At 48.3% G+C, this 15,620-nt stretch overlaps 1 protein-coding gene across 4 annotated transcripts in view; it reads left to right on the top strand.

The window, feature by feature from the left end:
* Positions 1-15,620, top strand: part of KDM6A (lysine demethylase 6A) — a 547,501-nt gene that overhangs the window by 394,267 nt on the left and 137,614 nt on the right. For all 4 annotated transcript variants that reach the window (XM_033949775.1, XM_033949774.1, XM_033949772.1 and 1 more), the window contains one exon: positions 9,262-9,391. In XM_033949775.1, the coding sequence (XP_033805666.1) occupies positions 9,262-9,391 (130 nt within the window). The remainder of the gene's footprint in view (positions 1-9,261; positions 9,392-15,620) is intronic.

Genomic DNA, 15,620 nt, shown 5'->3' with positions numbered 1-15,620 from the left:
GGAAACCTTAGTGAACCTGGAAGACGTACTAAGCCAAATTGACAATTTAAAGAGAGATAAATCACCTGGACGAGATGGTATGCGTCCCAGGGTACTGAAAGAACTCAAACATGAAATCGATCTGTTAGTGATCTGTAACCTGTCACTAAAATCATCTGCAGTACCTAGAAACATAGAAACGTGACATCAGATAAAGGCCAAATGGCCCATCTAGTCTGCCCATCCACAGTAATAATCATCTCTTTCTCTCTCCGAGAGATCCCACGTGCCTATCCCAGGCCCTCTTGAATTAACATAAGAATTGCTGCTGCTGGGTCAGACCAGCAGTCTGCTCACGGAGCGGCCCCCAGGTCAAGACCAGTGCTCTAAATGAGTCCAGCCTCACATGTCCAACTTTGTCTTGAATCCCTGGAGGGTGTTTTCCCCTATAACAGACTCCGGAAGAGCATTCCAGTTTTCTACCACTCTCTGGGTGAAGAAAAACTTCCTTACATTTCCACCACCTCTTCTGGAGACTGTTCCATGCATCTACCCCCTTTCTATAAAAAAGCATTTCCTCAGATTACGCCAGAGCCTATCACCTCTTAACTTCATCCTATGCCCTCGCATTGCAAAGTTTCCTTTCAAATGATTTTAAACATTTCTTATCATATCTCCCCTCTCTCGCCTTTCCTCCAAAGTATACAGATTGAGATCTTTAAGTCTGTCCCCATACGCCTTATTACGGAGACCACACACCATTTTAGTAGTCTTCCTCTGGACCGACTCCATACTTTTTATATCTTTTTGAAGGTGTGGCCTCCAGAATTGTACACAATATTCTAAATGAGGTCTCACCAGAGTCATAAACAGAGGCATCAATACCTCCTTTTTCCTATTGGCCATACCTCTCCCTATGCACCCTAGCATCATTCTAGCTTTCACTATCACATTTTCTAGCTTTCGCCACCTTAAGATCATCATATACAATCACATCCAAGTCCCGCTCTTCCATCGTGCTCATAAATTCTTCCCTCCCTAAACTGTACCATTTCCTCAGGTTTTTGTAGCCCAAATGCATTTCTTAGCATTAAATTTTAGCTGCCAAATTTCAGACCATTCTTCAAGCTTCGCCAGGTCTTTCGTCATGTTATTCACACCATCCGGCGTGTCTACTCTATTGCAGACTTTGGTATCATCCGCAAAGAGGCAAATCTTACCCACAACCCTTCAGCAATATCATTTAGAAAAATGTTAAAAAGAACAGGCCCAAGAACAGAGCCTTGAGGCACACCATTGGTAACATCCCTTTCCTTAGATCGATCTCCATTGATCACTACCCTCTGTCGCCTTCCGCTCAAACAGTTCCTGACCCAGCCCATTAGTTTGGGACCCATCCCAAGGGCCCTCAGTTTATTTATTAGACGCCTGTGTGGAATTCTGTCAAAGGCTTTGCTAAAATCTAAATACACCACATCTAGCACATATCCTCTATCCAATTCTCTGGTCACCCAGTCAAAGAAATTGATCAGATTTGTCTTGACAAGACCTACCTCTAGTGAATCCATGTTGCCTCTGGTCCTGTAATCCACAGGATTCCAGAAACTTGACCATTTTCTGTTTTCAAAACATTTCCATTAATTTACTTACCACAGAAGTCAGACTTACCGGCCTGTAATGCCCTACTTCTTCCTTACTTTCACTTTTGTGGAGAGGAACCACATCCGCCCTTCTCCAATCCTCTGGTACCACTCCTGACTATAGAGACTCATTGAAAAGGTCAGTCAGCAGAGCTGCCAGAACTTCCCTAAGTTCCTTCAGCACCCTCAGATGTATACCATCCGGCCCCATCCCTTTGTCTACCTTTATTTTAGCTTGCTCCTCACAAACACAACCCTCTGAAAGGGTTATTATACATTATGGAAATTGTGTACCATTAGACCCTATTTTGAGTTTTGCTTTTAAACTTCTGGTACAATCTTTATTACTGAGTCTTTTGGATTATTGTAGTATTGTATATTTAACAATTCCAAAGAAAGACATGGTTAGACTTGCACTGATTCAGAATACAGCGGTTAGAGTGATCTATGATCTTAAAAAGTATGACCATGTAACTCCATCATATCATGAGTTGCACTTGCTTCCAATGGAGGCTCGTGATTTGTTTAAGCTGGGTTGTTTTTGCTATAAGGTTATGTATGGTTCCGCTCCCTCTTACATGGCTAATCAAAATTCTCTATCATAGGAAGCCGCCTGGAATGCTAAAGTATGGTCAAAAAATCTCTTACTTTTACAACCCTGTACTGACAGAAAGGTAAACAGGGCATGAGATCTTCTACTGTATTTATGCGATGCTAAAGAAAATCTATTAGCCATGTAAGAAAACTTATTTGACCAAGTATTTTGAAAAAACAGATGAGTTTTCAATTGGGCTCTATAATATTTATAAGAACAAGCTCCAAGCAATAGCAATCAAAATTCTCTATCATAGGAAGCCGCCTGGAATGCTAAAGTATGGTCAAAAAAATCTCTTACTTTTACAACCCTGTACTGACAGAAAGGTAAACAGGGCATGAGATCTTCTACTGTATTTATGCGATTCTAAAGAAAATCTATTGCTATTGCTTGGAGCTTGTTGTTATAAATATTATAGAGCCCAATTGAAAACTCATCTTTTTTTCAAAATACTTGGTCAAATAAGTTTTCTGTTATCAAATTGTCTTTAGTTTAATCTTTTGTAAACCGCGTAGAACTTATGGTTACGCGATCAAGATGCACTATGTTATGTTATTACTCCTCCATCCCTATTCACGTTTGTCTTCTGTGGTCCCGCTTCTGGCGCTTCAGCCGTGAACCTGAAGATTGGAGGGTTCCATGGGAGATCTAGGGAATTACAGACCATTAAGCATGACCTCAGTGCTGGGCAAGATAGTAGAAACAATTATAAAAAATAAAATTGTGGAACATGTAGACAAACATGATTTAATGAGATAGAGTCAGCATGGGTTCAGCCAAGGGAGGTCTTGCCTCACTAATTTGCTCGACTTCTATGAAGGTATGAATAAACATGTGGATAAAGGCGAATTGGTCGATGTAGTGTATCTAGATTTCCAGAAAGCTTTTGACAGAGTTCCACATGAGAGGCTCTTGAGAAAATTAAAGAGTCATGGGATAGGAAACAATGTTGAATTGTGGATTAAGAATTGGTTATCAGACAGAAAACAGAGGGTAGGTTTAAATGGCCATTTTTCTTAATGGAGAAGGGTAAATAGTGGTGTGCTGTATGGATTTGTACTGGAACTGGTGCTGTTTAACCTATTTATAAATGATCTGGAACTGCTAGTGAGGTGATTAAATTTGCAGATGACACTAAACTGTTCAAAGTTGTTAAAACACATGTGAACTGTGAAAAACTGCAGGAAAATCTTAGGAAATTGGAGGATTGGGTGTCCAAATGGCTGATGAAATTTAAATGTGGACAAATGCAAAGTGATGCACATTGGGAAGAATAATCCAAATCATAATTACCAGATGCTAGTGTCCACCTTGGAGGTCAGCGCTCAAGAAAAAGATCTGGGTGTCATCATGGGCATTACACTGAAACCTTCTGCCCAATTTCTGCGGCGGCTAAGAAAGCAAACAAGATGCTAGGAATTATTAGAAAAGAGATGGTAAACAAGACTAAGAATGTTATAATGCCTCTGTTTCACTTAGTGGTGCGACCTCACCTTGAGTATTGCATTCAGTTCTGGTCTCCTTAAAAAAGCGGCACTAGAAAAGGTTCAAAGGAGAGTGATCAAAGGTTCAAAGAAGAGTGATCAAAATGATAAAGGGGTTGGAGCTCCTCTCGTATGAGGAAAGACTAAAGAGGTTAGGCTCTTCAGCTTGGAAAAGAGATGGCTGAGGGGGAGGAACAATTGAAGTATCAAATCCTGAGTGGTGTAGAACGGGTAGAAGTGGATCGATTTATTTATTTTTTTTTTTTTTTACTGCATCTAGATTTAAAAAGATTAGAGAACACTCAATGAAGTTACAGAGTAATACTTTTAAAACCAGTAGGAGGAAATATTTTTCACTCAGAGAATAGGTAAGCCCTGGAATGCATTACCAGAGGATGTGGTAAGAGCAGTTAATGTAGCTGGTTTTAAAAAGGTTTGGACAAGTTTGTAGAGGAACAGTCCTTAATCTGCTGTTAGGTCAGATATGGGGGAAGCCACTGCTTGCCCTGGATCATTAGCATGGAATGCTTCTACTACTGTATTTTGGGTTTTGCCAGGTACTTGTGACTTGGATTGGCCTCTGTGAAGACTAGATACTGAGCTAGATGGATCATTGGTTTGACCCTGTAAGTTTATTCTTAAGTTCTGCTCATTAGGCAGCAGCAGCAGCCAAAAAAAGCTATGAATTATTAGAAAAGATATAGTAAATAAGACAAAAGAATAGGTGAGACATTCTAGACCAGTGGATAGTGTCCCCATGGCCCCGTGCCATCTGCAGAAGGAATCCAGCTCGGATTTTTCTCTGTGCCTCTTCTGTACTTCACTGAGCTGCTTAGCGATACCTACAGTTAGTAGCCAAGGGCTGCCAAATCAAACTTGACACCCAGATCAATTAAGGTAGTAAATAACTGTTCTGCTCAAAGGAATAATATGAAAATATCAGCTGCAAACAGCTGGCAAAGCCGAGCAGAGAAACAACTCCCACCTAAAAGAGGAACATAGATACAGTATACTCCCCAGCCCCCAAGGGCTGACTGTTATCCAAGGTACAACTTGGAGACACATGAAACAAATTGAGATAATAGTCAGGCATGGGAAGGATAGGGCAGATTCAGGTGTGACCTTTCTCACAGTTCCATTTTTCTTGCCAAAAGTGATTTTCAGCTTCCTCATCAGCCTGGAAGTACGCTTATCTGCCAACACACCCTTTGGTTCGAGAAAATATGATTGGGTGTTAAAATCTTTGTATGTGCACAGACAACTGCAGTACCTAGAAGTTACAAATGAATTTTGATTCAGATCATCTGTTTGTGCTAGCTGAAGCAGCCCATAAAGGTCAGCCAGCTTCGAAAGCAACAATTTCAAGGTGGATCCGTATGGACTATTCCGCCTATATCAGAAGTGGAAAGTATCCACCTATATCTGTGAAGGCACATTCCATGCGAAGCATTGCTTCCTCATGGGCTGAATCCTCTGTGGTTTTCCCAGAAGAGATCTATAGAGCAGCCACTTTGTCTTCTCTGCATACATTCGTGAAATTTTATAGAGTAGATGTGGCAGCCAAACAGGACTCCACATTTGGATCTTCGATTCTGGCAGTGGATTCATCGGTCCTATCCTAAGTTTGAGGAACTGCTATGTTACGTCCCAAAGGTTCAGGAATAGTTTGTCTGTTGTACTAGAAGGAAAGATTAAGTTCTCACCTCAATCTTCTTTCTAGCAGACATAGACTCTATTCCAGAAGTCTGCTCTGTCTACGGTGAATTTGCCTGCTTCCTGCCTTAATTTATTTATTCAGTCCAGCCTTGACAAGAATAGAGATAGTGGCTACCATGTTATATTATATTATCCATGGGTATCTATACTTATCCCAGGACAAGCAGGCATGATATTCTCACATGTGGGTGACGTCATCTACGGAGCCCCAGCGCGGACAGCTTTTCAAGCAAACTTGATTGAAGTTTCAAGTTTGCTACACTGCACCACGCATGTGCATGCCTTCTTGCCCACTAGAGGGCGCATCCCCACCTCGTGGTCCTCAGTTCATTCTCTTCCGCGGAGCCAGAAGCCCTGTGGAAATTGTGCTCTTAGTTTTGCCTTCTGTCACTGCGGCTGTGTCTCTTTTTTGACTCGGTCGCTGTGTTTCTCTTTTTTGTTCTTTTTATTTCTTTCAGTTTTCGTCGAAAAAAAAACAAAAACTTTTTCGTTCGGCTCCGGGGGCTCCCGGTAGCCGCGGCCGCGGGACCTCGCTTGTTCCCGGCCGGTTTTTGGGCCCATGTCCCGTCCTGTGACGGGCTTCAAAAAGTGCACCCGGTGCGATCGGCTTCTTTCTATTACCGATCCTCACCGGTGGTGCTTGCGTTGTCTGGGCCCTGAGCACCCCACCGACACTTGTTCCCAGTGCTCCACTTTTCAAAGGAGAGCTCTCCGCCGCCATCAGGCTCGTATGGCGGAGCTCTTTGCAGTGGACCCCGTGGCGGGGAAGGCCTCGACGTCGGCTTCGGCCCCGGCCTTGACCTCGGCCTCGACTCCTTCGTCCTCGCCCCGGGAGCCCTCGACGTCTAAGACGGTGTCTTCGATTCCGAAGTCGGCGAAGGGTAAGTCCTCACTTCCATCTTCACTTTCAGTCCCCTACCTGGACGATTGGCTGATCAAGGCTTCGTCCCGGGAGGGGGTTATCTCAGCGACCCGACAGACTATCAGTTTTCTCCAATGTCTGGGGTTCGAGGTAAATTTTCCCAAGTCGCAGTTGTGCCCGGCTCAATCCCTTCAGTTTATCGGGGCCGTGCTGGACACGGTTCGCCTTCGTGCGTTCCTTCCCTCATCGAGACTGGAGGCTCTGCTTCGCCTGGCCCGCCAGATTCTGCGGCAGCGCTCCGTCTCTGCGCACAGGCTGATGATTCTACTCGGCCACATGGCTTCGACAGTTCATGTCACGCCGTTTGCCAGATTGCATCTGAGAATTCCTCAGTGGACCTTGGCCTCCCAGTGGCGTCAGAATCGAGACCCGCTCTCCCTCCCTGTAGCGGTCACTCCTTCCTTGAGTTGATTGCTCCGTTGGTGGACCAACTCTTCCAATCTTTCCGGGGGTTTGCTCTTTCTCGTCCCTCCACATCACAAGGTCCTGACCACGGACTCTTCGGAGTATGCGTGGGGGGCTCACCTCGACGGTCTGCGGACTCAAGCGCCATGGTCGGCGGAGGACCGTCAGTGTCACATCAATGTGTTGGAGCTTCGTGCCATCTTTCTGGCAGCTCGGGCGTTTGGTCATCTGCTGCGCAATCAGGTGGTCCTGGTACGGATGGACAACCAGGTGGCAATGTATTATGTAAACAAGCAAGGGGGAACGGGCTCCTGGTCCCTGTGCCAGGAGGCCTTGCGTCTTTGGGAATGGACGACTTCCCAGAACATCTTCCTGCGGGCGGTTTACATTCAGGGAGAGAAGAATTGTCTGGCCGACAAACTCAGTCATCTGCTCCAGCCGCACGAGTGGTCGCTAAACTCCCGAGTTCTGCGCGAGGTCTTTGACCGCTGGGGAACGCCTCAGGTGGATCTGTTTGCCTCCCCGGAGACTCACAAACTGCCCCTCTACTGTTCACGGATTTACTCCGAGGACCGTCTCGAGGCAGACGCCTTCCTTCTCGACTGGGAAGGGAAATTCCTTTATGCGTTTCCTCCTTTTCCTCTGATCTTGAGGACGTTGGTTCACCTCAAGTCCTCCAGCGCCACTATGATTCTCATTGCACCTCGTTGGCCTCGTCAGCACTGGTTCTCCCTGCTTTTTCAACTCAGTACCAGGGAGCCTTTACTTCTGCCGGTGTTTCCCTCTCTGCTGTCTCAGAGTCGGGGTTCGCTGTTGCATCCCAATCTTCAGTCATTACATCTGACGGCTTGGTTCCTTTCCCCCTGACTTCGGCGGTCAGGGAGGTGTTGGAAGCCTCGCGCAAGGCCTCGACTCGGCTTTGTTATTCTCAGAAGTGGACCAGATTTTCATCCTGGTGTACCTCGCACCATCTGGATCCAAGTTTGGTTCCGGTGTCCTCGGTGCTGGAATATTTGTTGCATTTGTCCGAGTCTGGGTTGAAGACAACTTCCATCCGGGTACATCTTAGTGCTATTGCTGCTTTCCATCGGCATCTAGATGGACGTTCTCTCTCTCTTCATCCTCTGGTGGTTCGTTTCATGAGGGGTTTAGTTAATATTAATCCTCCTCTGAAACCTCCTCCTGTAGTTTGGGATCTTAATGTGGTCTTGGCTCAACTGATGAAACCTCCTTTTGAGCCTATTGATAAGTCTCTTCTTAAGTTTCTCACTTGGAAGGTGGTCTTTTTACTTGCGTTCACGTCTGCTCGTCGGATTAGTGAGCTACAGACTTTGGTTGCGAACCCGCCCTTTACTGTATTCCATCATGACAAGGTGGTTCTTCGCACCCATCCTAAATTTCTACCTAAGGTTGTGTCTGATTTCCACCTCAATCAGTCTATTGTTCTTCCGGTGTTCTTCCCGAAGCCCCACTCTCATCCTGGTGAGGCGGCGCTTCACACGCTGGACTGTAAGAGGGCGTTGGCTTTTTATCTCCAACGTACCAAGTCTCATCGGAAGGTTCCTCAATTATTTTTGTCCTTTGATCCGAATCGGCTGGGACATCCTATTTCCAAGCGCACCTTGTCCAACTGGCTAGCTGCTTGTATTTCTTTTTGCTACGCTCAGGCTGGTCTCACGCTCCATGGTCGAGTCACGGGGCATAAGGTCCGAGCGATGGCAGCTTCTGTTGCTTTCCTCCGGTCTACTCCTGTGGAGGACATATATAAAGCTGCCACTTGGTCTTCGGTTCATACGTTCACCTCCCACTACTGTCTGGATGCGCCCTCTAGTGGGCAAGAAGGCATGCACATGCGTGGTGCAGTGTAGCAAACTTGAAACTTCAATCAAGTTTGCTTGAAAAGCTGTCCGCGCTGGGGCTCCGTAGATGACGTCACCCACATGTGAGAATATATGCCTGCTGTCCCTGGATAACACCTGTTACGGTAAGTAACTGTGCTATATCTCCCACACTTAGTGCCGGTTGTGCTAAAGTTGGTGACGTGTTTGTTTTTCACCTTATGTGTTGAAAATGTTTGAATTTGGTTGTCTGTTACGTTTGCTGATATGTTTCATGATATGAGCAGAACAAACATGTTTCTCAGGGAGAGTCCCCATACCCCTCCCTCTTCTGTTTCCTCGCCAGGGCTGACTTTTCATTGTTATGCACTGAGGAGTTGAAGGACAGCCCAGAAGTAAGGGAGGAAGAACAAAAAAGTATGCAAATGAAGCTCTCTACAAGAGTGCTCCCAAGGAGGTATTGACTACCCATATGTTCAGGAATAGAGTGCATGTCTACTAGAAAGAAGATTATCGAGGTAAGAACCTAATCTTTCCATACTCAGATAAGCTTTTCTTTGTGCATATACAGTAGTTTGTAAATGATATGCATATAATTTTCACACAGTTTTGTTTCCCAAATAGTGCATAATTTCTTTACTTTATCAAATACATCTGTAGACATAAATTCTTTCATTTTTAGGAATCTGGGAAAAAATGGCTTATTGAGTAGTAGCATTTTATTGGATAAATGTCCACCTCCACGGCCGCCACCTCCTCCGTACCCTCCCCTGCCAAAGGACAAGTTAAATCCGCCAACGCCTAGCATTTATGTAAGTATGATGATGCTTTATTTCTTATTTCACATCTCCCCATACATGTTCAAAGCATGTAACAATTATACATATTTCAAATACTTTAAAAAATATAAACACAAAAGCATTAAAATTAATGTTGCAAGTTCTGATCTGATTTACAGCTATTGGGTCTAGCAAGCATTAATAAATACAGTGGATGATCTGTTGATGAAAATGAGTGGTCCCTGTTGCATAAGTAAAATGCCATTATTGTAGTATTTTCATACAAAAAAATCATTTATCCTTTGGGAAAAAAATGTTTATATATGCTTAATGTTAGTATATATATTTTAAAATTATCCATACTAAAAGTGGTCAGTACCCATATTCCATAATTTAAAATAATAAATCATTATTATATTGAAGAACTTTGTCCACCTCAAGTGATTGAGTTGGAAGGTTGTACTTATAGTGTCCATTTTATAGCAAGAGATCACTATGAAGTAATGCTTGTGGACTCTTAAGAAATTTGTCTACTCTAAAGGCTTAAAAGTTAATTTCCAAAATACATTAATGTGAAGATGCAAAATATTCATGACATTATTTTGTCATTGATCATTTAGGCCCCTTTTTATCAAGCCACATTAGGGTTTTTTTAATTGTCAACCACGGCAGTAAAAGCTCCGACATTCATAGAAATTCTATGAGCATTGGAGCTTTTACCACCGTGGCCGGGGATAAAAAAACAAACAAACCCTAACTCGGCTCGATAAAAGAGGATTTTAATAAGCATGGATAGAAAATATATGAGCAGCAATTACATAAGTAATAGAATGTAAGCTAAATCATTTGCATAGAGTATAAGCTAAATTAGTTGTATAAGTAATGAGTATAAGCTAAATCAAGATTCCATGTTACTAGAAGCACATGCATGCCCAGGTTAGAAAACATTCCTTTTCAGTAATCTTTTTGAGAGGGTAAGTTGAATGTGAATATAAAGGAAGATTTACTAGATTTACTAGGTTTTTAAAGATGGTGGAACATTTGTGTATGTGAATTTTATTTTAATACTGTTATTCTGTATTGATATGCTGTTCTGCTTCTTGTCTTTGAGAAGAGTATGGTATAAACTTAAGGTGAAATGAAATGTGGACAGGTTCAATATGTATGATATATGGAAGCCAAATTATAAAAATATCTGTAAAATAGTGCTTGAAAGGAGATCCAGATATTCATCAGTTATGTGCTATAATGGGACTTAATCTCTAATCATTGCCCCTAACCAAGCTTGTAACATGTTATTTTGCAGTTGGACATATTCTGGTGAATATATAGCTTTTTCCAATTTCTGTTTACAAATTTGTTTATGAGTTTTCCATCCTCTATAATAAAACCCTAAGCGCGCATGCGCACTTAGGACGGTGTGTTCCTTTGCAGCATGATGTGTCCCTCCGTGCCAAATTCCATTTTCGAACACGGAGGCAGGGAACACGCCAGTGACTCCCCCCCTCCCGCCCTCACTCACCGCTAATTCCATGTGTTGGAATGGGGGGGAGGAGGCACAGGCATCCTTGTCGGCATCTACTTCTCACCTTCCTCCCTCTCACCTGCTCACCCGCCCGCCTCATTTAGCTTCTTAGAAAAGCGCTGCGCCGTGCTTCCGCTGGACTCGACGTCTTCTCTCCACTGTGGCCCGCCCTCTGACAACTTCCTGTTTCCGCTAGGGCTGGCCTCAGTGGACAGAAGACGCCGAGGCCAGCAACAGTGAGGCGCAGCACTTTTCTTTGAAGTTAAACATGGCGGGCGGATGAGCAGGCGGGAGGGAGGGGGGGGAGTAGATGCCGGCAGGGGTGCATCACAGAGTGAGGGAAGCGGAGGGAAGGGAGAAATGGATGTAGAGGAGGCAAGATGGGGAGAGGGAGAGAGATTCGGAGAGGGAGAGATATGGACAGAGGAAGTAAGAGAGGGAGAGACAGACATGAGGTTCGTGCTGTGGGCCAGAAGGGGTGCTGCTGGACAGGGGGAGCAGGCAAGGGGTGCTGCTGGACAGGGGGAGCAGGGAAGGGGTGGTGGTGGACAGCCAAGGAAAGAGAGAGACAAAGAAAGAAAGACAAACGGATAGAAAGCGGTCAAAGAGAGAGAGAGAAAGAAAGACACACATACATCTATTCTAGCACCCGTAAATGTAATGGGCTTAAAGACTAGTAATATATATTATCCCAGGACAAGCAGGCATGATATTCTCACATGTGGGTGACGTCATCTACGGAGCCCCGGCGCGGACAGCTTTTCAAGCAAACTTGATTGAAGTTTCAAGTTTGCACACTGCACCACGCATGTGCGTGCCTTCTCGCCCACTAGAGGGCGCATCCCACCTCGTGGTCCTCAGTTCAAATTTTTCCGCGGAGCAAGAAAGCCCTGTGGATCTGAGCTCCAGTGTTTTTGCCTTCTAGCTGCCGCGTTTAGTTTGTTTTTCCCTTCGAATTAGTTCGCGGTGCTGTTTTCCTTTAGTTTCTTTTCAAAAAAAAAAAAAAAAGTCTTTCGTTTTTCGTCGGGCTCCGGGGGCTCCCGGAAGCCGTGGCCGCGGGACGTCGGTACGTTCCCGGCCTTCTTCTTTTTCTTCGTGGATGTCCCGTCCTGTTACGGGATTCAAAAAGTGCAGCCGGTGTGAGAGGTTGCTTTCCATCACTGACCCTCACCGGTGGTGCATTGTCTGTCTTGGGCCCGAACATCCGACAGACTCGTGTGATCGCTGTGCTACCTTCCAAAACAGGGCCCTCCGTCGCCGTAAGGCAAGAATGGCCGAATTGTTCGCCGCCGACGCGCCGCCTAAGGCCTCGACGTCGGCCTCGGCTTCGGCCCCGGCCTTGACCTCGGCCTCGGCGTCCTCGGGGGCCTCGGCCTCGCCTCGGCCCGCTTCCTCGAAGGCGTCGTCAGTGAAGCAAGCTTCGGGTAAGTCCTCTGTTCCATCCCCTTCAGCAAAGAAGCCATCCTCGAGTCAGGCCAAGGCGGGTGGGTCGACCCCGGCCCCGCATCGGACCTCGACTCCGCACACCCCGAGGGAATACTCGAGACCGAGGTCGCCCTCCAGGGAGTGTGCCCCGGACTCGGAACTCCCCACCTTCGTGGGGATTCCGGCCTTCCAGGATCTCCTCCGAGCTCTGATCTCATCGGAGCTGTCGGGAGCCCTGGAAGTGTTGCAGCGTGCTGCGGTTCCGGCGGCCTCGACCTCGGCCTGGGCGCCTTCGGTCTCGGAGGCCCCGGCCTCGGCTCCCTCGGGAGCCCCGGCCTCGGCGACCTCGGTCTCGGGTACTGGGGCCCCGTTCACCTCGGTCTCGGCCCCGCCCCGGACCTCGACCTCGGGGGAACCCCCTGAGCGGAGTGTAAGGCCAAAAGAAAAGTTGCGCAGAGTGCGCCGTCTTTCCTCCTCTTCCTCCGGGTCTTCCAGACACGCCTCGCCCTCGACGCGACCTCGGACGGGGCGTCGATCGAGGAAGTCTAAGCGGCCCCGAGGCTCGCCTCGGCGCGACCGTTCCTCGTCGTTCGGGGGCGAGGCGCTGCAGGTGTCGGAGTTGCGCCTCGACAACCCGAGGCTCCTCCGCTCACCCCATGGGAAGTCTTCCCGGGCCGCCTCGCCGAGGAAACGGGAGAGTGTCCCACGAACCCCGGGGTCCTCACCCAAGGGTTCTGCGAGGAGGATAACTTCCCCTTCCCCCTCGAGGGCCCTCGAGAGGGGATCCTGGGATTCGGGATCGGTTAGGGATCCTCATTATTCCCATGAGGCCTCCCCCCTCTCCTCGGTGGGGCGGTCGAGAACCCCCTCTCCCCAGGCTAGGCCGTCCTCATTTTCATCCTTCGTTCAGGACATGGCCCAAGCCCTGGGGATTGACCTGATGGTAGGCTCTCGGTATTCCAAAGAATTTTTGGAGGAACAGGACCTCCCCACTCTTCCTAGGGAGGTGCCTAGACTCCCTCTCAACAGTGTCCTTCTGCAAACCTGGCTGAAGAACTTGTCAAACCCTCTTACAGTCACGTCTGTGCCTTCAAAAATGGAGTCGAAGTATAGGACGATTCCCCCTAAAGGGTTCGATAAGGCGCAGCTCTCACACCAGTCTCTTCTGGTGGAGTCTGCTCTTAAAAAATCACAGCCCTCACGGGTTTCTGCGGCGGTTCCACCAGGCAGGGAGGGGCGGACCCTGGACAAGTTTGGCCGTCGCCTCTATTCAAATTCCCTGATGGCCACCAGGGTTCTAAATTACGCCTTCACCTTTTCCTCCTTTTTGCGTGGTATGGTGAAGGACCTTCCTCAATATCGAAACTCGTTACCGGACTCCCAAAGAGCAGGATTCGACAAGTTTATGTCCAACCTGTCTCAATTGCGGTTGTACCTATTCCATGCAGTGTACGACGCCTTTGAGCTGGTTTCGAGGGTGTCGGCCCTCGCGGTGGCCATGCGCCGCTTGGCCTGGCTTCGCACCCTCGACATGGACCCAAACCTGCAGGAACGCCTGGCAGACTTGCCTTGTGTGGGGTCCGAGTTATTCGACGAGTCATTGGATGCGGCGACCAAGCGCTTGTCGGAACAGGAGCGCTCTCTAGCATCCCTGGTCCGCCCCAAACCTAGGCCCCCGCCGCAGAAACCCTTTCGGCCTCCGCCGCGCCGATACCCTCAGAAGTCGACCCCGGCTTTCTCGAGACCGCCTCCGAGACGTCCGTCTCAGCGAGGCAGAGGGGGACAACCCCAAGCCCCGGCGCAGGGCCCTTCTAAGCCAGCGCCTTCCTTTTGACGGGCTGAGCGGACGGGGCGGGTTCCCCTCCGCACTTTCACAAGAACCCCTTCCTATCGGGGGCCGTCTTCGGTCCTTCCGGGAGGCATGGACCGGGATTACCTCAGACGCTTGGGTGCTCCGGATCGTCTCCGAGGGCTACTCGCTCAACTTTGTGTCCTCGCCGCCGGACAGTCCCCCAAGTTTAGTCCCCTGCAACCGTTCGCAGCTACCGACCCTTATAACCGAAGCCAAAGCCCTCTTGAAGCTTCGGGCGGTCGAGCCGGTCCCCAAGGACCAGTGGGGTACGGGGTTTTACTCCCGCTACTTCTTGGTCCCAAAAAAGACCGGGGACCTGCGCCCCATACTGGACCTCAGGAAGCTCAACAAATTCCTGGCCCGGGAGAAGTTTCGAATGCTATCTCTCCCGGTTCTGTATCCCCTCTTGGAGGAAGGGGACTGGATGTGCTCCCTCGACCTGAAGGAAGCATACACCCATGTTCCGGTGCACCCCGCCTGTCGAAGATTCTTACGATTCCAGGTGGGGGACCTCCACCTCCAGTACAGGGTACTGCCCTTCGGCCTGGCCGCGTCCCCACGAGTATTCACGAAGTGCATGGTGGTGGTTGCAGCAGCCCTCAGGTCGCGTGGACTTCACGTGTTCCCTTACCTGGACGATTGGCTCATCAAAGCCCCGACCAGGGAGGGGGTTATCTCAGCGACCCGACAGTCTATTGCCTTCCTACAAACTCTCGGGTTCGAGATAAACTTTCCAAAGTCTCAGTTGAGGCCGTCGCAGTCTCTTCAATTCATAGGTGCGGTGCTGGACACGGTGCGCCTACGCTCCTACCTGCCGACCCAGCGGTTGGAAGCCCTGGTACGGATGAGCCACCAGGTCTCTCAACTGTCGAAGGTGTCGGCCAAGCGCATGATGATGCTGCTGGGCCATATGGCCTCGACGGTACATGTCACGCCGTTTGCGAGGCTACATCTGAGGATCCCTCAGTGGACCCTCGCGTCCCAGTGGCGTCAGGAGTGCGACCCGGTGTCTCGCCTCATTTCGGTGACTCCGCCCTTGCGGAAATCGCTGCGTTGGTGGACAGACTCTTCAAATCTGTCCATGGGGCTATTGTTCCGCACTCCGCCTTTTCGCAAGGTCCTGACCACGGACTCCTCGGAGTACGCGTGGGGAGCCCACCTCGACGGTCTTCGCACGCAGGGCCTGTGGTCGGCAGAAGACCGTCAGTGTCACATCAACGTGCTAGAGCTGCGGGCCATCTTCCTAGCACTCGAGCCTTCGTTCACATATTGCAGGACCAGGTGGTCCTCGTCCGCACGGACAATCAGGTGGCAATGTATTATGTGAACAAGCAGGGAGGAACGGGGTCATGGCCCCTCTGCTCCGAAGCTCTTCGCCTCTGGGAGTGGGCGGCCTCCCGGAACATCTTCCTCCGGGCGGTCTACATCCAAGGAGAACGGAATTGCCTGGCGGACAAACT

The sequence above is a fragment of the Geotrypetes seraphini genome, chromosome 6 (assembly GCF_902459505.1).
Source record: "Geotrypetes seraphini chromosome 6, aGeoSer1.1, whole genome shotgun sequence".
NCBI classification, from domain to species: Eukaryota; Metazoa; Chordata; class Amphibia; order Gymnophiona; family Dermophiidae; genus Geotrypetes; species Geotrypetes seraphini.
This window is presented reverse-complemented; position numbering and strand designations above follow the sequence as displayed.